At 40.0% G+C, this 26173-nt stretch overlaps 1 protein-coding gene across 1 annotated transcript in view; it reads right to left on the bottom strand.

The window, feature by feature from the left end:
• TEX264 (testis expressed 264, ER-phagy receptor) overlaps positions 1-26173 on the bottom strand; it is a 175358-nt gene that overhangs the window by 103224 nt on the left and 45961 nt on the right. The window contains exon 5 of the mRNA XM_081938081.1: positions 14594-14815. Within this exon, the coding sequence (XP_081794207.1) occupies positions 14594-14815 (222 nt within the window). The remainder of the gene's footprint in view (positions 1-14593; positions 14816-26173) is intronic.

Raw genomic sequence — 26173 nt, 5'->3', positions numbered from 1 at the left:
ATTTCTTTACTGTAGACCAGTGGTTCTCAACCTGTGGGTCGGGACCCCTTTGGGGGTCGAAAAACCCTTTCACAGGGGTCGCCTAAGACCATCGGAAAACACATATTTTTGAAAAAATATGGAAAACATAAAATAATTTTATGGTTGGGGGTCACCACAACATGAGTAATAATAATACATAGCAAGAATTTGAAGAATGTAAATAGACTTTCTGTAAATATATTAGCTTTACGATGCCTTTAAGGAATGTATGCATGTACGTAGACAGTATTGTTTCTGTTTCATGGAAACAGGAAAAAACACAAGGAATGTCAGGGGAAGATTTCACCCTGAACTAGATGAGGTCTTAGATCGCGGCTTTTCCAAACAGCATTTTCTTTAAGGTGCGAAAATGAAAATAAAATCCCGGAAACATATTCTAATGAGAAACAAGGCTTTTAATACAAAAATAAGAAATAGAAAATAAAACAAATCTATCTAATTGTTACATTTTGGCAAGAATAGTTTGTCTACCAGCTTCCTGGCAGACGGACAAAGATCAAAAGGGAAGAAGTCTCTGGAATGTGTGATGTAATAAACATGTTAAGCATGCGCAATAAATCATTGTCAGATAAAGCTTATGACCTGCGCAGTAACTCTTTCAGTTCAGCTAGCAAACATTTAACGCAGTGACAAGGAACAAGATAATGCAGAAAGAAAAGTGAGCATATTCAAGACTGCTTTTTATTGACTGTTAATAGGCTATATCAGATGCAAATTAAACTGCTGCTTTAAGTCTTTAAATTCTATTTGACCTGGTGCCGAGATACTTGTAGAATCACTTTCTCCAGCCATAATGGAACCCATATTTTGGAATACTATTCCTCAGAAATGACCTATGCCCCAACATTGATTACAAAAGTGGTAAAAACAGATAGCTCTGTTTTTTGTAGGAGTCCTACAGAATGTCTTGATGCTATTATGTAGATTACCATATTTTTCAGAGTATAAGACACACCTTTTTCCCCTCAAAAAAGAGGCTGAAAATCTGGATGTGCCTTATACAATGAATATAGCATTTTTTGCCTCCCAAAACCCCACCCCCTTCACCAAAATGGCTGTGCATTGCTTGTAGGAAGCTTTTAGAGAGCTCCTGGGGGCTGGGGAGGGCAGAAATGAGGAAAAAATGGACTGTTTTTTGCTCAATTTTACACCCCCCCCCCAGCCCCCAGGAGCACTCTATAAGCTTCCTAAAGGCTATCCATGCCCTTTTTTTAAAAAAAACGAAAAACAGGTCCATTTTTGCAAAAAACGGGTCGTTTTTTGCTTGTTTTTGGCCCCTTCCCCAGGAGCACTCTGCAAGCCCCCTAAAGGCTATTCATGCCTTTTGTGTGTGTGTGGGGGGAAACAGGCCATTTCACGAAAAACGGGCCATTTTGGGGAGGTTTGCAGAGTACAAAAACTTTTTTTTTTAATTTGCCTCTTCAAAACCTTGGTGTCTTATACTCTGGTGCGTCTTATACTCCAAAAAATACAGTAGTTTTACATGATGCTTTTATTGTGCCACTACTGTTGTTGATTTTGATTTTGCTAATTGCTTATTAAGCATCCTGTAGGCTGTATATTCAACAAATGTTTTACGTTGTTTATGTTGTGTACTACCAAGAGGCTTTTGATTATAGAAATAAAGAAATGTGACAAAGAAGCTAATAAATGTGTATACATACAGTATATTCCAACAAAACTCAGGAATTTAGAGTTACAGCGCGCACGCACACACACAAACAAATTCACACATGCGCGCACACGCGCACCACACACACAAAACAGAACTACCTGTTTTAAAGAAACCCATATTGGAACAAAGGGAATTTAGGCTGCTACGTAGAACTCTATTTGCAATAGTTCTGAAATCACTCTTCAGTGAAACTTGCAGACCTAAATCCTTAGGTGGGATCATGAGATAGATTCAAAACTCATCTGAATGTAAATGCGTAATGTGTCCTTCTGAATGTTGTTTTTATTGGCTAAATTGAAAAAAAAGAACTGCCACATTGGTTTTGCCATTACTATTATCATCTGATTAATAGGAATCGTGATTAATGATAAACCTATGATACTGATGCTCCTGTAGCTTGAGAACAGGACAGAACATTCTCAGAGTCATTCAAGAAATGCCACTGTGGCAAGACTGAATTGTGGTATTTATTGTACGCCGCCCTGAGTCCCTTGTGGAGAGGGAGCGGCTAACAAATCAAATAAAAATAAAAAAGAAATGAAATTCTACTATTCTTTAGAGAATATGCCAATTAGTTACTGAAAATCTGATTCAACAGCAGAATAGACACACAACGTTGATTTGCAATTCAATTATCAAATTTTCATTAGATTAAGAGAACCAGTTTTCTTCCTTTATCTAGCACCTGTTATATATGAAATTGCAAGACTGCTGGTCTTAATTCAGCTGTACATAATTCAAGATGGAGTTGCTTATTGTCTAAAATGTGACCTTCAATATCCTGACCGGGACAAGTATATTAACAAATAAAAGTTCTACTCTTAATGAAGTCTACATGGGAATGGAAACATATAAAGCAATGTTTCTTAACGGTTAGTCAGAGGACACCAGGAAGTACCCCCAAGGCCCTTTCAGGTCAAGGTCCCTGAAATCAAAATTATTTTCCAGCCTATGTTGAAAAAAAATACAGTATTAAATTCTATCAAACAGTTGTGAGAAGTAGTAGTGGCAGTGAAGGTGTCAATTTTCATTTGATAAATACAACTTATATAAACAAAACACTTTTGGGTTCTCTATAATTTTTTTAAGTGAAACGTTCCCAAGAGAACAATTTAAGAAACACTAATAAAATTTTCCTTCCATATGTAATTTCATAGGAGATCCTAAATTTTCTTAAACTGTTGTATTTTTCTTCCTGGAAGAGAGGATTAAAAACAGCAAGATGCAAAATGTTCACTCTACAGTTGATTAGGGAAGATGAGAAAGTTTTGAATTGGATACAAGATATTTGCACGGGGACAACTACATGAAGAAACTTCTTAGAAACAGAAGAAAGCCAAATGGAGAAGACAGCATGATGCAGGAATGTGGCCCAAAGATGTAAGACTGTGAAAAGGAACTCTTATATTTTGGATCTCCAGAACAAATTTCAGGGCCTCGTTGTTTATGACGCCTCTAGATCCCTACAAGAAGAACAGTCTTCATAGACTACAGGGATTAAAGGACGGACAATGCAAACTATAATAAGACAAAACTTCCAGCCTTTGCCCAGAAGAGAAAGAACAGATGATGATCAAGAGGTCCCTGAAAAGGGTGTAAAATAGAAATGTTAGCCAGATAGTTTATCAATAGAAATGTGCTGCCTTCTATAGAAGTTAGCACCCATCCCTCTCCTAGAAGAATGAAATATTTTGAAAAATATTTAAAAGTCAGAATATTATAATACAATACAATAACAGAGTTGGAAGGGACCTTGGAGGTCTTCTAGTCCAACGCCCTGTCTAGGCAGGAAACCCTATACCCGTGCTGGCGAACCTATGGCATGCGTGCCACAAGTGGCATGCGGAGCCATTTGTCAAGGCACGCGAGGCGCTGCCCTGTCAGCTGGCCAGCGCGCATGTGCGCACTGGCCAGCTGAGTTCACCTTTTTAAAAGCTATTTTTCGCCTTCCCCAGGCTCCAGAGGCTTTATAGGAGCCTGGGGAGGGTGAAAAGAGCCTCCCTGCCCCCCCCCGGAGGCTTCAGGGACCGTCCGGAGGCTTCCCTGAAGCCTTCAGAACGCTTAAAACGACCCTCCGAGCAACCCGGAAGTCACTTCCAGTTTGCTCGGAGGGTGGTTTTAAGTGCTCTGAAGGCATCAGGGAAGCCTCCGGACGGTCCCTGATGCCTTCAGAACGCTTAAAATGACCCTCCGAGCAAACCGGAAGTCACTTCCGGTTTGCTCGGAGGGTGGTTTTAAGCGTTCCGAAGGCTTCAGGGAAGCCTCCGGACGTTCCCTGAAGCCTCTGGAGGGCCTCCGGGGGGCGGGGGAGGCTCTTTTTGCCCTCCCCAGGCTCCTATAAAGCCTCTGGAGCCTGGGGAGGGCGAAAAAAGCATGTAAAAATGGGGGGGCGTTGTGCGCGCATGCACACTAGGGGATCACGCGTTGCATTATGGGTGCGGCACGCCCGCACACGACCCCCCCGCGCTCCCCCCACTTGTGGCACGCGAGCCAAAAAAGGTTCGCCATTGCTGCCCTATACCGTTTCAGACAAATGGCTATCCAACATCTTCTTAAAGACTTCCAGTGTTGGGGCATTCACAACTTCTGGAGGCAAGCTGTTCCACTGATTAATTGTTCTAACTTTCAGGAAATTTCTCCCCAGTTCTAAGTTGCTTCTCTCCTTGATTAGTTTCCACCCATTGCTTCTTGTTCTACCCTCAGGTGCCTTGGAAAATAGTTCGACTCCCTCTTCTTTGTGGCAACCCCTGAGATATTGGAACACTGCTATCATGTCTCCCCTAGTCCTTTTTTCTATTAAACTAGACATACATTATATTTCCCTAGATGAGAAATTGAGAAGCATGCTCTTGGAGGCAGAAAGCAGTCCCCACCTTGAGTTCTAGTTCCACCTCAGGCACAAAGTCAGCTTGGATGACTTGGGCTAGTCACTTTCTCTCAGGCCTAGGAAGGAGGCAAGGGCAAAACCATTTTGAAGAACCTTGCCAAGAAAATTGCATTCTCCGAGAATCAGACTTGATGGAACAGAGGGGGGGAGGGAGCTGTTGACCAGTAGAACAGATTGCCTTGGATCTGATGGACTTTCCTTTGCTAGAGGTATTTCAGCAGAGCTGAAATTGTCACCTGCCAGGGATGCTGTCATACTGGAATCTTGCACTGATCTGGGAGTTGGAACAGAAGTTCTCCAAAATCCTTTCCAACTCCTACATTCTGTGATACATAAATCTAATCCACAGCCTTCCTAGCCTAACCCAAAATTGCCTGTCTGCTCATAACATTTAAGGAATGAAATGCACCATCAATTTATATAATCTTCACCAACTTCAGCGTTTTAAAAATTCATTCCTTTTTTTATCCTCTGCAATCTCTGAGGTTTTTTTTTCTGCTATTTTTCTTTACATGCCTCCAATATCTTTTCATGCCAAGTTTTGTGCTGCTGCTGATTATACTCTGCTGCTTCGATCATCAACTGCTTCTTTTTTCATCACTTTGCCTTGCTTTTTGCTTTTGCTTTTATCTCTTTTTCCAACCCCTTCCATTTTGAAATGAGCTGCTAAGTTGCTGGTCTAGAGGGCAGCTGGCTGTTTGAACCAAATGTTTACCCTCCTCTTTTTCAAAAGACAACCAGAGCTGCATTCCATCTTTAGCATGGGGACCTTTTGAAGAAATAAGCTGCTTTATCTTTCCCGTAGATCCCTTGGGATAAAGAAGCAGAAAGGGGTTCTTCTTTGGCTCAGTTCACCTGACCAAAGCCTCTCATTAATATTTTAAGACCAGAATCAGAAATGTCTTGCTTGTGCCTCAGTTGCTTTGGGGGAGGTAAAGGGAAGCTATTTGGAGAAGTTGTCTCCATGGCAACTCATATTCCCCTCAGCAAATGTGCACAGGTCACCTGTTTCTGTGGAAGTTTCTCCCTTATTTTATTTTCTTTCCCTTGCCTCTCCAACAGGTGCCAGGGAAGCAGATGCTGTTTGCTACACCAGCCCAGATGATGTGAGAACGTCTCTGATTCAGGAATGATACCTCAAAAAGGCTGACCTCCTGCAGTCTCGAAAGTTTGCAAACGTCTGCTTTGGCTTGTGAACAGAAATAAAATGCAGAGTTCCAAGTAATTCACATTGTGGGAGGGAGACAAGAATCTGACAGTTCAGGGCTTAAGTGCAAACCTGGCGAAACAGAAAGGCCAGATGGCGACAAGCCTGGATGCTTGCATGTCCTACTGCCACATGTTCTTAAAAGTTGCTAAAGTATAGGAGATAGAGAGAGATTTTCAAGCCGGAAGGGATTGACATAACTGACTTTGCAAAGAAAATGGGACATTACAGCACTGCTAGTTTCTTCAATATGAGTCTTTTTGCTCTCCCACTTCAATAACAACCTAGACAAAAATGGATATGCAGTCACAGTCAACATTAATTTTCCTTCTCTTAAAAAAACCTCCTACATTCTGATAGAATTATCAAATAGTACCATACATCATAGTTTCCCCCAAATCCATAACTTCTAGTATCCAGTGATGTTTCAATATATAAATGAAGAATACTGACATTGTCAAGCCACTGGAATTCTTAACTTTATTCCATCTTAAGTCTTAGATACTACATAACATTTTTTTTAAAAAAGGCTAATGATCTTAATGTTTACATAAAATATGGTCTTAGCAAGACTATCTATCCAAGAAGCAAACAAGAGTGAGAAACAAAATATAGCTCTTGTTCTTTATTTAGATAAAAATGCATACCAAATGCAAACATCAAGTGTGTTTATATCTGTTTCATTTCTTTTACTTTATTTTACCCAGATATTTATTGGAATATGGAACGGAGATGCTATCACAATGTCTACAAACGTAATTTCAAGTAGCATGTAGCACTCTCCACAAATCTGTATGGTCAAAGGCCACATCAGAGGAGGGGAAATCATTTATCACAATGAATGTGGAATTGCTAGCTTCACTAATCCACTCTACAGATTTCTTCTGAGACGCTCTGTTCCCAGGCTGGGATTGCTGCTATTGTTTTTTATTATGCTTCTATACTACCCAACCTACTTCTAACAATGATGTTGCTGTTCCCTTAATTTAAAAGATCAAGATTTATTTGGGAATATATTTGCCACATGTAGAATGGGAAATATAACACATTCCTTAAACCAAGAGCTAATAGTACAGTAGGAGAGCAACATTGCTTTATTTCTTAGTTTATAGGAGAGTTTATAGCGTGCCGAATATGCTTTCTAGATTGAAGTGAAGATTGGGCAGATTTTAAACAACATAATATCTTGTATTTTATGAAAAGCTAAATTTACCTTATAGTTCAAACAAGGGCCCAAAACTCTGACAATTTTCTACCAAAATCTTAACTGGATCTGACTAATAAATCTGAATTAGTGTAACGACCAGTGTAATGATCGAGCTAGAAAATATGTATTCCCTGTGGGGAGAGGCGAAGCTATTCCCTGAATCAAGTTTTCAATCTTTTTCAAGATTAATAGTGGGCAGGTGAGATGATTTTAAAAAGCAATTTAGAAAATACATTATCACGGAGTCATTTGCCATTGTGCCTATGATAACTATGCAACTAACTCCAACCTGCTTCTCATTCTATGCTCTTCCACTTTGGCGACTGAAATTTGCAATACTATCTCAATCTGTTTCTGCTTCTCAAGAAAGATAAATACACCAAGCAGATATAAGTTTCTGTCTTCGATTTCTGTTCATTTGACAAGAGTTTCAATTTATGGCATTATTCATTCAGTCTGAGAAACGTAAGCATCTAGGATTCTGAATGCATTCCATTAAACAGTCTCATTAAAAAAGCTACCAGGTGTTTTCAGCATAATCTGCAGCTCTCTTTTTAGTTTTAATGTTTTCAGCGCTTGTGTGACAGATGCTCTCTCCAGGACCTTTCCTACAGCATCAAAATGTCAATTCTACTCCACAAAGCAAGCCTACACTTAACACCAGTGATGAAGCTCTTCTCCTTTCCCTCTCTTCCATCCATATCAACTCAAAGCATTACAAAGCTTGTACAACGGCCACAGTTATGGACAAAGGAAACTGGTAAACAAATGCTGTACCTAACATATTTCAGACTATAAGACACACAGGAGTATAAGACTCACCAAGATTTTGAAGAGGCAATTTTTTTAAAAAAAGTTTTTGCACTCTGCAGACCTCCCAAAAATGGCCTATTTTCCACAAAAATGGACCCATTTTTGTCAAAAAAAGGGCATGCATTGCCTTAGAAGGCTTATAGAGTGCTCCTGGGGGCTGGGACCCCAAAAAGAAGCAAAAAGCCATCCGTTTTTCGCTCATTTCTGCCCTCCCGAGCCCCCAGGAACACTCTGGAAGCGTCCTAAAGGCTATGCATGGCTATTTTTGCAAAGGTGGCAAAGTTTCAGGAGGCCAAAAATGCTGTATTCAGTGTATAAGACAAACTCTGATTTTCACCCCCTTTTTTGAGGGAAAAAGGTGCATTTTATATTCCGAAAAATATGGTACTTCCATAGTTCAATGTCTATGGAGATTCTATCATCCAGGTGATGGTTTGTCCCAAAGGTGCTTTTTCAAGAGGCAAATGGACTTTCTGGAAGGGCGTTTTCTTTGAAGAGGTTTCACTTCTCATCCAAGAAGCTTCTCCAGCTCTGAGCTCTTCAAAGAAAAAGAAAAACCCAGAAAGTCCAGTTGCCTCTTGAAAAAAGCACCCTTCGTAATCACATTGTTTCTTGAACCAAGGGTTTTACCTCTTATCAGCACAACAGGATAGTAAACCCAGGAGAAAATCAAGTATTAGCAAAAGGAATATGGCAAGTTTCCACAACATTCTGCATATTTCTGCTGCCATTTAAGCCTGCGCTCCATACTATGAACTTAATAAATAAAACTATTCAATGAACAGAATCCATAACTAAAGACAGATTACTGCTTTTAAAAGGACTTTGGGAATTCCAATGCAAATCATAGAGTATGATATGCTAAGCTTGGCATGAATCTTCAAAATCGCGCAAAGCCAGACGCAGCCAGAGCTTTTCACAAGACTGGGATTGTTGCCCAGGCACTTCATAAATAATTGTGTCATGCAAAAGATGAACAATATTTGCAATGGGGTGCTTCTCTTTCAACAAGGTGAGTGCTTCTGGATTCAGCTTCAGATTCCAAAAAAGTGATTTAGATTACGAATTCACTTTATCTACTTCTTGCACATACAATATGTAGCTATTATAAAATTAGCTACATCTTTGTTCCAAAAGCAGAGAGAACAGAGAGAATACACCCTCAGAACAGTTTATTATTTGTTGCTTCCATTGGGGCCAGGGGCGACATCTACTTACCTTCGCTACCAGTTCGCAAATGTAAGCGCAAATGTGAAACCCTGCTTTCTAGCTAATATAAATCGCACGTTACAGCTGATCATCAGAAATACTGGTTTGCCTGAACTGGTAGCATATTTTTACTACCAGGTCAGGTGAACCGGTTACGAACCAGTCTGAACCGGTAGCATTTCACCCTTGATTGGGGTCTATTAATGATCTAGTTTCTCTGAAGGAGCAGAGACAGTATTGAAGTGGAAATCAGTGCCCAAAGAGACTATACGTATCATCAAATCCAACTTTTACAGCCACAGCAATCAATGTTAACATTAAGAAAAATGGAAATAAAAATAAATTAAAGCAAAAAATCAATTTGCAAATAAATCAGGGAAATGGCTCATAAATTAATTATAAAAATAAAAAGAAACAAAAATGATACTGAAACTGACTATATTAACAAGCAATGTGGTCACAAAAAAATCATTTCAGCACTATTATTCTAATTTGTATAAAGGACATGATATCTCTTTGAAGAAAATAGTTGAATATTTAGAAAAACAAAATCTACAAGACATTTATTGACAAATTTCTACACGGGAAACATGAATGTATCTGTAAGTTTCGGAAGCTATAAAAAGATGAAATCATGAAAAATACATGGAGTCCTCAACTTACAACTACAATTGAGCGCAAAATTTCTGTTAAGTGAGACATTTGTTAATTGAGTTTTGCCCCATTTTACGACCTTTCTTGCCACAGTTGTTAAGTGAATCATTGCAATTGATAAGTTAGTAAACCAGCTGTTAAGTCAATCTGGCTTGCCCATGACTTTGCTTGTCAGAAGGTCACAACAGGTGACCTTGGGACAAAGCAACAGTCATAAATATGAACCATTTGCCAAGCATCTGAATTTTGATCACATGGTCACAGGGATGCAAAGGTCGTAACTTTGGAAAACAGTCACATTTTTCAGTACCGTTGTAAGTTCGAACGGTCAATAAACAAACTGTTGTAAATTGAGGACTACCTATACCTGGACCAGAGGGATTATCAGTTTGTTACTATAAATGATCTGAGGATGAATTCTCACAAGCTCTAGAAAATATGATGAATTCTAATTTACACAAAGGAAAGATTCCAGACTTGGAAAGAGGCTAATATAGGACTAACACCAATTGAATAATGATTATAATTTGTTCACAATGATCCTAGCAGAAAGTTTAAAAATAATTTTGCAAGAATGTATTCATAAAGACCCATGTGGTTTTTTTTTTTTAATAAAAGTCCGTTAAAAGATCAGAACTGAGCTAGAATATTGGAGCAGCATAATGGAAACAGGCTGAATTAATTTTTTTAAATGCAGAGAAAGCTGTTGACAATTTGAATCGCACTTTTCTGTTTAAAGTTTTGGAAGATATGCCTTTTGGAAAGAATTTTATAAAAGGGGTATAGTCAATGTATCCTTCACAGAAAGTACAAATTATTGTTAGTGGAGTTCTAATCAAACCATGTGAGATACAAAAGGGAACAAGTCAGGGCTCTCCATTCTTTCCTGTTCAAGATAAGAGGATTTAAGAAGAGACAAGATTTGATTTAAATTAAGATATGCAGATGATTAGTTGCTGGTTTTGGAAGATTCTTTAAACGGAATTGAAATATTAATGGGAAAACTAAAATAATTTGGTGCATTAGCAGGTTTCAGGATTAATAAACAGAAGTAAAGATGTTAACAAAATACGATGACACAAGAGTAAACAGAATTGCCAAACAAGATGGGTTTTAACATTGAGGAGAAGGTATAATATTTCTACTGAGATTTTCCAGAAAGAAAATATCTGCTTTGACAACCTATGTACTAATTAAACAAAGGCAGAAAGTTAACGACAGGGGAGAAACCAAAGTTAAATGTAAAATATTGTAAGACATAAAAGAAAAAAGATGATTGGGCTTACCATATTTGAAATTATATTTTGCAGTTTGTTGTTTGGTTTGGATGCAAAAGTAGACGTTGCTGAGAAACAGAAGGCTTTTGGAACTAGAAGGATTGTGACACGAGAGTTGAGGGACGTGGATATTTATAGTATGATATAGCTAAGGTTACTTAGATATTAAAAATCATTTTGTTAGACATGCCATATAGAGAATATGGAATAGATATAAACCCATGTTGTGCCTGAAAATACCTTTGTGGCTCTCTATTCAAGAAGTCTATTATAGAAGAGAAATGATAAGTAAACACAAATGACTAATACTGAGACATATTAGATTTTTGCCACAGGGAATGTAAAATAAAATCAAGAGAAGATATACTGGCAGAAGGATATGCTTGTCAATGGTTCTCTTATGTATAATTATTAGAAAGATTTAAAGAAGATAATTTGGTTTTGAGCACTGTAAGACTGAGTTTGAAACAGAATTATATACAAGTTATGAACATGTTATTGCTAAGATTTCCACTGAAATTTGAAACAGAAGAACAAGTGAAAGAATGATAAATAGGCTAAAAATTTTCATTACAACATGCAAATGGAATAATGGAAGAATATGTGGTTGAAAAGGCGGAAACTGACATTATGTTCTCATCTTAAAGAGAATTCATTATAAAATGATATATCATTGGTATATATCACAAGAAAAATTGTCTAGAATGTATAAAGGTAAATGTGACCAAGTAGGGATATTTTACCTTACATAGCAGTTGTGCAAAAAAGCCAAATTTTGGACCCAACTTTATGCACTAATTCAGATATTTTTTAAGATTAATATGCAATTGAAACCAGAGACTTTTCTATTCAGATTGATCAATAAACAATTGGGAAAAAAATATGGAATTTTGTTTTTATATATGATGACTACAGTTAATGTTATCTGGAATCACCTTATAGACTTTTTTTGCATCAAACAGAAAAAAGTAAACATGTGGTATATATGGTTTTGATTATTAAAAAATTATAATAGAAAAAATAAAAGTCACGCTGTAACCATACTTTACATTTATACTTGTAGCTTCTGTAAAAAAAAATTGAAAGCTATTTTATATTTTTATTCTCTTTCTGCATATTTGCTTTCTTATTTCCTTTCTTTATGTATTCTAAATAATAGTTTTTGTTAATTTTTGTCTTTTTAAATAGTTATATTTTTTTAAAGGTTCATAATTAATAACAATACAGTTACTCATCAGGGTGGGTTGCTGCCGGCTTTACTACCGGTACGCAACCCGTGCGCAACGCACATGCAGTGTTCAAAGTAAATTGCGCAGAACAATTGACAGTTAACTGCGCACGCGCAGTCACTAAAATCAAAAATGGTGGCGCCCCAGCAATGCTGAGGGAACCGCTGCTGGTTCTGCGACCCAGGCCTGAATTCCACTACTGGTTCGGCAGAACTGGGACGTACCAGGAGCAACCCACCTCTGTTTCTCATGCTCCAGTCACCTCCAGATTGGACTACTGCAATGTATTCTATATGGGGCTGCCTCGAAGAGTATCCAGAAGCTTCAGCTGGCAAAGAATGCAACAGTGTGTGCTTTTAGAACAGTGCATGTTACACCTCTGATCCATAAGGTGCACTGGTTGCCAGCTTGCTTTTCAGCACGGGTCCTAAATTTAAGCTTTAAAGCCCTTTAATCACATGGGACTGCCTCTCCCCAATTACATCAGCCTGCCCGACTAGATCTGGCAGAGCATGTGCAGATATAATCAGCTACAGTCTTACATCTGCTGGGTCTCAGACTGCGTGCCTTCTCTGCCATGGTGCTTGCCTTATGGAATATTCTTCCCCTTAGATTAGATCACGGATGTCAAATTAGCAGTGCCATGTGACATTTTACCACATTTTCCCCCTTTGCAGAGCTGGGATGTGCATGGCCTGCGTGTGACGCATCCGGTCCGTGGACTGCCAGTTTGACATCTCTGGATTAGATCTATTCCTTCTGATATTCCAGAAGTCCCTCAAAACCTGGTTATCTAATTAGGTTTGGTGCTCTCAGGGAACCAGAGATATGCTCCAATGGTTCTGTTGCTAGGTGCTCATTCTTATCCTCCCTTTGCTTAAGGCTGATATATTTGTTTTTATAATTTTTTTAACTTTTAATCTTCATTTTACATTTTTTATATTTCCTGGTTTTGTATGTTTTGCTATTCAGTTATTGTACACGGTCAACACAGTCGTATTTGGTGAGATGGGCAGCTAGGCAAATTTGATAATAAAATAAAATAAAAATAGCTTTAGGTTTTAAAAAAAGTCTATATTCATGGTCTGCCCGTGTTGTTCCCAAGTTTTTTTCTTCATGATCTGCATTCCAAGCAGAGGAAAACCCAGAGGATGAGGCTTATTCAACGGTTTAATGTAATTGTGTTGCCTTTGCCTTCAACAATTTTTTGCTTTCAAACAGATCATCCCTTTTCCAAGATGTAGCCATTCAAGTATGAGTCCATATCTGAGACAGATAGTAAGCAATCTAACTGAATGGCCCTTTTCCAAAAGCAACCCTATTGTGTTTAGAGATCTAAAATCTCAGGTGTGGTGAAACACAGCGTTCTCACATAGTACTTTTTTTTTTAAAATGGCAAACATTTTAGTGAGAGTTGAGATTTAGTGATGTGCTTTCCACAGTTAAAATTTTCAGTGGGGAATTAGTTTGGCAGGAAATAAGAATCAGTCATGCTGTACAGGTGATATGAATGGAAATGTTCCACATGTCTAAGAGATAAAAACGAGATATATTCCCTTCAAATAGAACAGGGCTGGTTCCCACTGAACTTCTCCTCACTCACAAAGCGTCATTATTCTCTCCCTTATTAAAACGTATCGGCAGATATACAGGAAAATCTCTAGAAAAGAGATGTTATGAGTCCTAGACATGTTCACTTTCAAACAGCTTTAGCAAGATTTCACTCCTGACCTTTCTCAAATAGCTAGAAAAATTATAACAAAATATCTTTCACCTTGGGATTACATAGAAAAATAAAAGCAAAAATGTCAGGAGCATAGCAAACATGCCCAGACTACTACAGAACTCTACACGAAATCATCACTACTATTTAATATTATTCACCATCTTGGTTAGAGCCACGAGTTAAATATTACTCTGAAGTGCCCTACTGGAAAGACAATTTAACAATTATGAATTCACATATGCTCTGCTAAGTAAAGCTGGGACCTTGTCCAAATAACCTGAAAAGAGAAATGCAAATAGGAAATACAATGATGAGTATATAAAAAGGGGAATTTACCTTTGCCAGAGATTTGCCTGTCCCAACCCCCTTTGTGTTCAGATAATTCCACTGAAGAACAGCCAGCAGATTCTTATTGTAGCATAGAATGTATATAAAAACATTCAATCAAGTATTTGTTCAATTGGACAGTTCTCACATTTTCTGAATATTTATTTAGTGGTCCACGACAGCAGAAACACAACTAATGGCTTCCATTTATGGAACAGCAGAAGATCTTAATTTACGTGATCAACTAGAAATACATCATACAATATATATCCTCTGCAGAATTTTTTTTTAAATGGAATTTTAACTTCCAGGCTCAAAATGAAAGATCTGTTTCACTCACCTTGATGTATACGTCAAGACTTGAATGGACACGGTTCACCGCCAGATGGATGGACAGTGGAGTTGTATAAGGGAAGGTTGCCGTGACTACATGACTAGGAGCTGGGAAGTTGATAATCTTGAAGCCATACTTCAGAAACATGTTGATCGCTTTCTCAGATGGCTTGTTTTCTCCTTCACTCAGGACACTACCTACAGCATAGCGACATTTCTCTGGATCCACCTATGGAAATAAGCAAGAACTTGTATTAGAAGGCAAAAGAGCTACAATGCTACATTTAAAATAATAACATATACCAGTCTTATTATTCTGTCCTGTTACAGTTTTCTTTTCAGACTCTGTTCTGGAGAATTTTGGTTTCTTCAGAAATTTTATTATGTATCAGTATTTCCCCAACTATAGCTCCTTTCCTAAAAACTGTAACAGCCACAGGGTAGTTTTCATCAGAATCAATGTAGGGGGAGATTTTTTTTTTAAATGAACACTCCAAGAACAGTGCTAATCTTTTTTCCTTTTTTGACATATGTCCAAGGCTTCCAGCAAAACAATCAATCTTAAAAGTCATCCAGAAGATTGGCAGGTTGAAAATATCAGTTTTAAGGAAAGACATTGTTAAAGGCAGGAGTCCCTGGGTCACAGCCCACTACAAAGCCTTCAGCTGTTGGGAACCAGTCTGCAGAAATGGCAGGCAAGCACATTCATTCACATGCACATCCTTACTTGCACAAGCAGTGGGCGGGCAGTTGTGTGCATGCTCCATTGGTGTGAGAGGGGTGCACGCGTGCCTGTCGCTCACACAAAGGCAGCTGTGTGCGCATGGGCCCTTGCCCACCACTCATGAGGAACCATCCCCTCTTACCCTCCTTTCCACAAAGCTGGAAAGGTTGGGGAACTCTGGTTAAGGAAGCTACAAAAGTTACAAGGCTGTATGAATGGTATCTCTTCATCAGATGTTTCATATTCGCTAAAACACAATACAAATACCCCCAAGGATGCATTTATAAACTTGTGTAAACTGGATACGTATTGTGGGAAGTTGATTTATATGTAACAAAATAACCCCAGCTTTAATAAGCATCTTTCTTACAGCACTCTAAAATTCTCCCTTTAAGAAGTGGACAAATGAGTTACAATACAGTTTAACAGCAAGCACAAACAAGCCATTTTTCATCCAATTTCCAAATAATTCCTGCCAATTAACAAGCCAAGTTATCAATGCTATTGATGATACAAGTATGACATAGAAATGTAAAATTAGGATGACTAATTGTTTCATGCTAAGGTTATTCTTGCTTAAGTGCCGAAACAGACTGCAGTCCATAGAAGCTTATGCTATCCTGTTTTGGGGTTTGTTTGTTTGTTTTTGCTTTAATCTGTAGAGATCCACAAAATTTTGTTGGTATTTCCCTCACTGGTTCATCATTTAACTATTTTGCTATTCTTTTTGAAAATATTTTATTTGGGATTGAAATTTCTATTATCTAGTGCCGCATTATTTCTTGGCAAGAAATATAGTCCCATTTCGCAGCCCTGATTAGACAAGGGCAGAAAATAACTTGCTCACAGTCACTAAGGAACTAAATGACAGGGGACAGCTTAGCTCATTAATTTTGCACATCTAAAAAAAAATTCTTAGACTTTAGAGTGAAAGTTCAGCTTGGCATAACTAAAATGGCTTAATTATAGTTTTAATATGGCTCCATAGCTTCTTTGTTTGTAATGCCTGAATCAGCCACAAAGGAGAGAGAAACACTTAGGTGTTTCCCTGTCCTTGCTAATTCCTCAGATACTAAATAATCACAATGCTTTCGTAACAGGAGAAAAAATGTAATTAGAGAACATTTTGTATAGTGATTAAGGTGCTAGAAGAAGAACAGGGAGATATAGGATTTGGTTCCCCCTTAGGTATTAAAGCTGGCTGGGTCAACCCCATCTCACAGGGTTGTAGTTGTGGAGCGAAAGCCTTATATCAGGGGTGTCCAAACTTGGCAACTTTAAGACTTGTGGACTTCAACTCCCAGAATTCCCCAGCCAGAATTCCCCAGCCAGTCCACAAGTCTTAAAGTTGCCAAGTTTGGACACCCCTGCCTTACATGCACCACCTTGAGGTATACCCCAAAAAGATAGGATATCAGTCAATCAAATAAATATATTTCAGATCAGAAAGTATACATTTATTTAGAAAATTTAATGTTAAAGGAATAATTTCAATTCACATGTGAGAAGTTAATCATTAAATTTACCAAGACATTGTTTATAGCATTTGTTAGAAAAATCCTCATGGGCCATTTTGCCACGATGGAATTGCAACATATCCCCAGATCATTTGAAAATAAGTTACTGTTTATTTAGTTGCTTATCAAGTGTATCTAAAGAATTCTAACAAGCCGCCACTTAAGGGTTTGCATAAACAGCACTAGTTCTTTCCCCCTTTATTCTTGAGTAACAATGATATATGCAGGCTTTTTAAAAAGTGGACAAATCTTCTACATTTAAATCCAAAGCTCGATAACAGATTTTGCATTTGCAAATGAGCATTCTTGGTATCTATCAAATCTCTCTTCCAGATCTAAGGAGTGGAGAAACAGATGTTTTCCATAAATGTGCGTTGACATTCTCTGGTAGAAAACTGCATGGACTTCTGAAACAGAAAATCCATTTGTTATTCACCAGTGCCAATTACACTTAGTAGGCACACCAATTAGAGCCAATGTAAGTTAATTGTCTGCTATGACAGAAACAATAAATAAACTCCCATTGTCTGCTGTCAGTTCAAAGGCCTCACTGCTCCATCTGCTAATGAAGAACAATGCCCCTGATATCTTATTATTATTCTACACAGTGAGAAACATGCATGGTGTGTTTGGATCCTCATCAAACAAATTTGTTATTAGGTAAGCCGAAAGACCTTTCCATTTGCAGGGCAGGGATCTGCCCACTCCTTTCCCACCTGGCGCACGTGATTCCAGAAAGCAATGGAAGCAGCAGTCTTTCCATCCAGCTCTTCCTGGTCCAAATGCCTCACTTTTGAGGAAGTCCTCATGGTGAAGCATTGCAAGATTGGCCCAGAATACAAGTAAGCAAGGCAGACACGGAGGTAGGTGAGGCAGACAGCACTTGCCAACACAACCAGGACTGCTGTTTTTTTTGGATGAAATACTGGTATTTATCCAATGAACAGCATAGCCTCTGCAGTTTTAGAAACAAGTTCACCATATTCTGATTCCTTTCTGAAGATATTCAAGGTATTCACCTTATTAATCTATGATGCATATTTTTTAAAAAAATAGCAGTCAAAGTCTCTTGAACTGAAGAATGTTATAGTCAGATGTGATTCATGACACTAATAAAAACACAGTTTATTACTTTTGGGGAAATGTTCATAAAACTTGCCATTCTCCTACCCACGTTATTTAACTCCCCTTTGCTCCTCAAAATTAGTCCTACGGCCACTCCTACTTCAAGGGCAAAAGTTAGAAAAATGAACTGAAAATCTTTTCCTTTGTTGTTGTTTGGGGGCTATATAAAATCTCGAAAATTGCATTTGCATCATAAAATAACCAAAATAATGTTTCCATCTGGAAAGTTCCCCAAACTGCTCTAGCCCCATCCACAGCACAGCACATTCTCTCCTAGGAGCCAAGTCTAACTGATTTTGTTCCATAATTCAAATTTTTATATCCTATGAGAGAAGTTTCCCAACTGTTTTCATCCCTGTCTTAATCAAACTTTGAGCCAGAAAGTGCAATGCCTAAGTAAACACTTTAACTAATAGTGCATTGTGAGCTATATCCTCATCCATGCACATAGCCATGCCCGCTAAACACCTAGGCATGTTACGTTTTGTTCTGGGCAGATCCAAAGCCTGGCATCTTGTGCTCTAATCTCCACTGAAGGATACATCTCCATTCATTATGGAAAGAATCACAGCAGAGGTAGAAACTTTACAGTGATGGCAAACCTTTTTAGCACCGAATGCCCAAACCGTAACGTGCATTCATGTGCATGTATTTGCATGTGCTGGAGCGCCACAAACCCAAAGACCAGCTGGCCAGTGCGCATGCTCATGCCGGCCAGCTTGTGTTTGGGTTTCCGGCACGCACATGAGCGCCAGTCAGCTAGTCTTCATGCACGCCGGAGCATTAGAAAACCAAAGACCAGTTGATTGGCGTGCGTATGCCTGCTTTGGTGGCATTTGGGGGGGGCTGTTTTTTGGACCGTTTTTGGAAACGGCCCAGAAAAAGGCCCAGAAATAGCTTGGAAAATGGCCCGAAAAACGTCCTGTTATTTGGCCGTTTTTTGGGCCATTTTTAGGCACTCCGGCGCCCATGAAGACCGGCTGGCTGGGAAACCAGAGCAGCTGGCAACAGCACACATGCCCACAGAGAGGGCTCTGCATGCCACGTCTGATACATGTGCCTTAGGTTTGCCATCACGGATATAGGACATCAGATGCAGAATGATGTTTGTCAGAGACTGTGATGCTCAGGTTGTCGCTATAGAGTTAACTGAATCATTTATAAAAAAATAAAAACTGAATCATTGATAAAAAAAATAAGCTAAAAAGAAACAAATGATCAAGTTTCACGTATTTTTCCCCTGTGTCTCGATTGAGAAAATGTGGGTCACTGAGCAGATATACACTGATGTAACAACGTTAACTCCTTTCCTTATCTGAGCATTTGAAATTTTGTTTCAAAATCAATTTATAATGCTAGAGATTACAATGCAGAACAAACCAATACATAGAAAATATTCTATGCTCAACCAGTTGAACAGAAACGATAAAACTTTTAAAGAACTGTGCTGTATCACTGCTTTTAAGAACCAAGAGGTGAAATAATGTCACCCTTACAAGCCTATGGGTTTGTTCTTCAAATGAGCCATCATAATATTCGTAAATTATATCACCAATCTAATGACAGAGAAGGAAAAACTTGATAGGCATGAGAGATGGGGTGTAAGAATATTCCCTGCACATCACCCTACACTTCATTCACTGCTGCCTGAAGCCCACCACACAATTTAGCTGCAGGATTATAGTGGAAAAACCTGGAGACTTAATTCTGCAATAAGACACACTCAAGACTTTTACAGTACAAGAGTTATACAAAGGTGAGCAATCTGTGGTTCTCTCGATGTTGTTGGAGCATAACACTCAACATCTCTCAACTTTATTGGCTAGGAAGATTTCTTATTAAACAATGGCTCATTTTGGCAACAGACTTGAGGATGGGATATTAGACTTTACAGTATACATAGTCCTCAATTTACAACAGTTAGTGACCATTCAAAGTTACATCATTACTAAAAAAAAGTGACTTAAAATCATTTTTCATATTTACGAGCATCCCCATGGTGAGGTGATCAAAACTTGGATGCTTTGCAAATGACTCATATTTATGACGGCTGCAGTGTCCTGGGGGTCATGTAATCCACCTTTGCAACCTTCTGGCAAACAGGATGCACTTAGTAACCATATTCCTAATTTAACAGCCAGAGTGATTCACTTAACAACTGTGGCAAGAAAGGTTGTAAAATGGGGCAAATTCACTTAACAAATATTTTGCTTAACAACAGAAATTTGGGGCTCCCTTGTGGTTATAAGTCGAGGACTACCTGTACTCACTTCCCACTTACCTTTCCCCACCAAGTTAATTTTACAGAAGGGTTGGGTGATATGACATTTTAATGTATCAGGAATATACAGAAAGTAAAAATGTGATCTCTTAAAGCTAAGCATGTAAAAATATCTGAACTAAATTTTCAGAGCAGCTAATTACAATAGAGAAAGAAAAAAGACACACTGAATGAGGTTGCTATTATCAAGGTTAGGCTATTTGTTTTCTTTGATTATCCCCAGGAAAATGATACAGGAGACCCTGGACAAACTATTCACTTAGTCACTTAGAGGAAAAGCATTCCAAGAAAATCATCCATCTGAATTAACTGCATTGACAAATAGCTTGAAAGCTCCAAGGGGATACAATCTGCATAGCAGGAGGGGGTAACTCTTTTGTGCTTACAAGAAAACACAACACAGGACCAATACCAACAAGTGGTTCAAAATGAACACAAAAGGAAAGGAGAAACAGTATTTTGTGCAGATCTTTTTCAAAGCAAGGATCTGCCAATCATTCTAGAGAGCATACAAAGGAGGTTACAGAAACACGTAAAGGTCCTACCTCTGAATTACAATCGCACATAAAAAGCACACAACTTCCTAATCAAATGCTTCTCAAATCTCCTTCAATTATAAAACTACCATTCTATTGCTTTGTCATTGAGATGCAGAGAATGAAAATTCGGAAACCTCTTCTACTCGGAAGGTGCTACATTTAATTCCTCATTCATATTAACACATCTCAAGATATTGACAGATCAGGTGAATCTAATTAAGAATTAAATTAAATTTGTTCACTATCGGGTTATCGGTTCATTTCGGGTTATTTATTTACAGCAAAGAATTGTTGCACATAAAAGAATATTAACAAGCTGCCCAGGAATGCTATAACTCAGCTACCTTAAGCCAGCTGCGTCTATTTATACCGCCCCCAAAAAGGTCAGGATAGAAACTTAATAATAAATAATAAACAGGCTACTCAAGACATAGACTTTCTTTTCCTTTTATTTGAAGCTTATGTAAGCCACCATTCCTTAGTCTCAGTCTTCCCAACTGCAAGGAGGATAATACTACAGATGCCTCTTACAAGGTCTTATAAGGATTCCAGCTAAACAGAGCACTTGCCGCATTCTAAACTCTTGAATGCATTGTGAACATGTTAAGCATAAAATATGGTGTTAATCTGTTATGTTAACTGACAGCTGCGTAGCCAAAGGAGACAGAGGCTGAAGATTTGAGGGAAAGAGTGCTTCAAGGGTGCCATTAATTAAAAACAAAACAAAAAAGACCTCCCTTGCTTCTTTCTACTCCAGGCTGAGTATGTTAGTACATATTGAACCATTTAAAAAGAAAATCATCTTTCCAAACCATGTCTAGGCTGTGCTGTCTGCGTACTCGAGACTGTTCTTCAAATCCTTCCTTCTCTCCATTTCCTAGACCAGGTGTCAGACCTGCAAGCCATCTTTTCTTTTTGGATTTCAGGCCTGCCACACTTTCTACTGTGGGAAAATGGGAAGGGGGATTATATGGAGTTGAGTGATATGTAGCCTTAATAGCATTTTTTTTTTTTAGAAAGCCAAGGTCATCTTTGTCTCTGCACCTGGCTGGATCTGGATGGGAGGAATATGTCTTCGTGGCATGGGAAGATTGGACCATTTGATGAACTTGCGGGTGTTGTGGCAGGATCTTGAATTTTCAGCTGGGTGGGGAAAACTGGAAGCTTTCAGATTCGGGTTTTCCCAGATGTACCAACATAAGTCTCTTAATAAATTGAAATTTTGAGGAACCTCTTGCCTCGGATTCTTTATTTTTTTTAATGCCATTTTGAAACCCTGACACCAGGGTTTTTCAAATTATGTTCCACAAAACTTCTAAGTTCTGCAAGGACATAAAAGCTGTTCCAAGAAAAAAAATCACTTTAAACCAATTTGGGTCACCAAGATTCAAAAAAAGATGCAGAGGCCCTAGAAATAGTGCAGACAAGAGCAACAGAGATGATAAGAGGTCTGGAAACTAAACTGAATGGTGAAGAGAACTATGTATGCCTAAAGAAGAGAAGGATTAGGGGTGACACATAGCTGTCTTCTGGTATTTTGGGGGGCTCTCACAAAGAAGAGGAGGTTGATTTATTTTCCAAAGCATTGAGGGTAGGGCAAGAAACAATGGGTGGAAGTTCATCACATCCAGCCTGGAACTAAGGAAAATTATCTGAAATTAGTGAGAACAATTAATTAATTAATTGGTTAATTGCCTCCCAGATTTGAGGGTACTCCATCAAATCTTGAGAGTGATGGTTTTCAAGAAAAGACTGGAGAACCATTGGATGGTATAAGGGTTAAATTCTGTCCTTCTGCCCAATGGACTGGATTGAAAATCTTGACCACACCTACTGGTCTCCCGGTATCTTCAGTTTTTCAATGAAGGCATGGTCCCGAAAGGTAAGTCAATGTCAAATCAATGTCAATGTTCCATCCTTCCAAACAACGTCCACAGACAAAAGTAAGAACAACTTCGATGGAAAGGAGATAACCCCAGGGCGGGATTGGACTCTCCCGCAGCACACGGAAACGGACCCTTCAGGTAAGCCAATGGTAATTTTCCCGTGCACTGCTTGGAGAGTCCAAGCAAGGGACATACCCAAGCAAAAGAATGCCCAAGGGCAGGAACAATAAAGAGTAACATCCCAACCCCAAGGCCGCTTCTGCGGATGCAAATTTCTCCAGTTTGTAGTGTCTAACAAATAACGATGGGGACACCCAGGTCGCCGTTTTGCAGATTTTCTCGATTGATGCCTGAGTAGCCCAGGCCGCCGTTGTGGCCGCGCTGCATGTCGAATGTGCCGTCACTCGAGGGGAAACGGGCCTGCCCTGCTGTTCATAGGCCAGGGAGATGCACGCCTTGATCCATCTCCCAATGGTGGATGAGGTGACTTTTCGACCCAATGAAGTTGGTTGAAAAGTGACAAACAAGGCCTCCGATCGACTAAGGGGAGCCGTGCGTTTGATGTACTTCTTGACTGCCCTTCGAACATCGAGAGAGTGCCAGCAATGCTCCCTTGGGTGATTTGGGTGTGGGCAAAAATCTGGGAGGACGACCTCCTGGGCACGGTGAAAATATGAAATAATTTTTGGTACAAATGATGGATCGAGACAGAGGACAACTCTGTCTGGGTGGATGGTACACAAATCTTCCCGGACCGATAGAGCTGCAATTTCCGAAATCCTGCGGGCTGAAGTAATGGCAACAAGGAAGGCAGTTTTAAGGGATAAGTGTCGTAGGGACGCATGACGTAATGGCTCAAAGGGGGGCCAGTGAGCACCCTGAGCACAGTGGCAAGATCCCAGGTTGGATAACGATGGACAACCTGGGGACTCAGGTTGGAGGTGCCACGAAGGAAGCTGCGCATTTCCAGGTGTCTGCAGAGTGGCTGATGGTTGCCATAGGAGAGCACCGTGGACAAGGCTGCTACTTGGCATCGTAAGGTGTTAGTGGCTAGACCCCTATCAAGACCCTCCTGTAGAAAATCTAGGATTTGAGGCGGTTAGTTGAAGATGGCGTGTCGTGCACCAGCTAGAAAAATTGGTCCAGATGGCATCATAGATCCGTGAGGGGGAGGCTCGTCTGGAGGCTTGGATGGTGTTGATCACCTTGGTAGAATAGTTGGCTCCCCTCAGGAGGTCCCTCTCAAGTGCCATACGGTTAGCTTGAGCCACTGGGGTTCCGGATGCGTAACCGCTCCCTGGCTGAGAGAAACCGACTCCTGAGGGATCCTCCAGGGATGTGCGATGGACAGGCACGTCAGATTGGCAAACCAAGCCCGCCGGGGCCAGTATGGAGCCACTACAAGAACCTCTGCCCGCTCTTCCAGAATCTTCCTGATCAGTCTGGGAATGAGCGCCAGCGGAGGGAAGGCGTAAAGCAGCCCCGGAGGCCAGGGGGATTGAAGGGCGTCAACCCCTTCCACCCGGGGATGTTGGAATCTGGTGAAAAATCAGGGGAGCTGAGCGTTCTCCGGAGTGGTGAACAGGTCGACCAGGGGATAACCGAATCCCTGAGACAATTGGTGAAAGAATTGGTGCGGCAAAGAGTTGGAGCCGTGCCCCTATGGGAGGATTGGGATGGTGGTCACTTGTTCCGACGGAAGGGCTTGTTTCCAAACCCTCCCCGAGGAGGAGAGGGGGGGCCCAACTGGATCCTGACCAATGGGGCTTGCTGACTGATCTGGCTGGTGGACTTGTGCCACTATCTGCCTTTGGGCCTTTTCGAATTCTTTCTCCAGGGCTTTTTGGTGCCTGGAAGCACCCTTTTCCTGCACCTTAGATGGCTGTCTGGAATAAGGCTTGGTGGTCTTGGTCCCCCCAATGGCTTCCCTAGCAGCCCTGCCCGCCTTCCTGAGATAGGGCCCCATTGGAATGGGAGACTGGCCTGTTGGAAGGGGGCCCACGGAGATCTCATACGCAATGGTGGTAGTTGGCTTCTGCAGTGGCCCGGCAGAGATCTGGTAAGTAGAGCAACTGCTGGCAATTCGCTGGGAAGCAAGGCAAGCGTGCACCAACAAGACACGAATTAATGCTGCCGGGGGAAGAGGATTGTGGAGGAGTGTGCCAGAAGTCGAAAGGCTAGACCTGGAGGGAGGCCTTGGTCAGATAAACCTCCGAAATAATCCAAATTCCCGCCACTTTGAGAGTGTGCTCCGAGTGTGCTGAAGACTTTGGCATCTTGTCACGCGGGTTGCCTGACGGACAAGACCCCAGCGGTAGAGAGCCAGCTGGCTAGCAGCTCCCAGTGCCCGGATTACCCCGGGACGCCTGGAGAGCCGAGCCTCTCCGTTGCGATGCAGAGAGGCGAAGGAATTTAATGCTGCTAGAAGGAAAAACGGTCTAGGTAAGGAACCAATAAGGAATAAAAGGGAAACTAACGCTTATAAAGGATACAGGTAAGAAAAAGAAGAAAAGTCTCAGGAGAGCCTAAAAGGACGTCCTAATGGGCAATGGACTGAATTGAAAAACTGGAGATACCGGGAGACCAGTAGGCATGGTCAAGATTTTCAATCCAGTCCATTGGGCAGAAGGACAGAATTTAACCCTTGCAGCACACAGGAAAATAGATGGGGGTGGGGATAGTCAGAGGTGGTATTTACCGGTTGTCCAAACTACTCAAAATTTCCACTACCAGTTTTCCAGAACTGGTCAGAACCTGCTGAACACCATCTCTGATCCTAACCCATCCAATTTTCTGTCACTGGACCTTTGCCTGTTAATATGGGGCTCCAGAGAAAATGTTTAAGCCAGTTCCACAGCTCCAAGAGTTTGAAAATTCCTGTCTTAGACTATCCCAAAGCACCTTTTGCCAACATACAGAAATTGTTTAATTCAGCACACATAGCCTAATGACAGGAGAAGCCCAGCAATATTAGCTGAACTAACTATCGTTCATTTTATTTCTATTTATTTCAATGCACCTACACTTTTTTGCTTCAAATATTATTCTCAAACTACCTGGCATAGGCTCGGTTTGAAAGAATGTGGCTTTCTTAAGCCCAGCCAATTACTGAATGGCTGCTTGTACTTACTAACTCTTATATTGTAATGAAGTATGTTTTTGCCACCTTTTTTTTTCTACCACAGGAGATATTTAAAATTAATATCACAAAATGACATTTTAGAGTAATGCTGAAATCCACATACAATGCAGGCATGGTTTTTCCATCCACACCCCAAGAAATAATTGTAAATCAACCATAATTCTCTTGGCAGAAATAGTGGAATACTTAAAGCAAAAAGAGTTTTTTCCAACTCACCATTGCCACCATGTGTCCAGAAATCAATAATGCAGGAAACATTATTTTTATCCCAGAGTTACAAAACATGTTTTTTGGAGGAAAGATAAGTGATATACCAGTACGTAAATCTTAATCTGGTCATGTACACATAAACATGAGTTTATGCTATTGGTAT

Source organism: Natrix helvetica (genome assembly GCF_964273705.1).
Source record: "Natrix helvetica genome assembly, chromosome: 1".
Taxonomy (NCBI): Eukaryota; Metazoa; Chordata; class Lepidosauria; order Squamata; family Natricidae; genus Natrix; species Natrix helvetica.
This window is presented reverse-complemented; position numbering and strand designations above follow the sequence as displayed.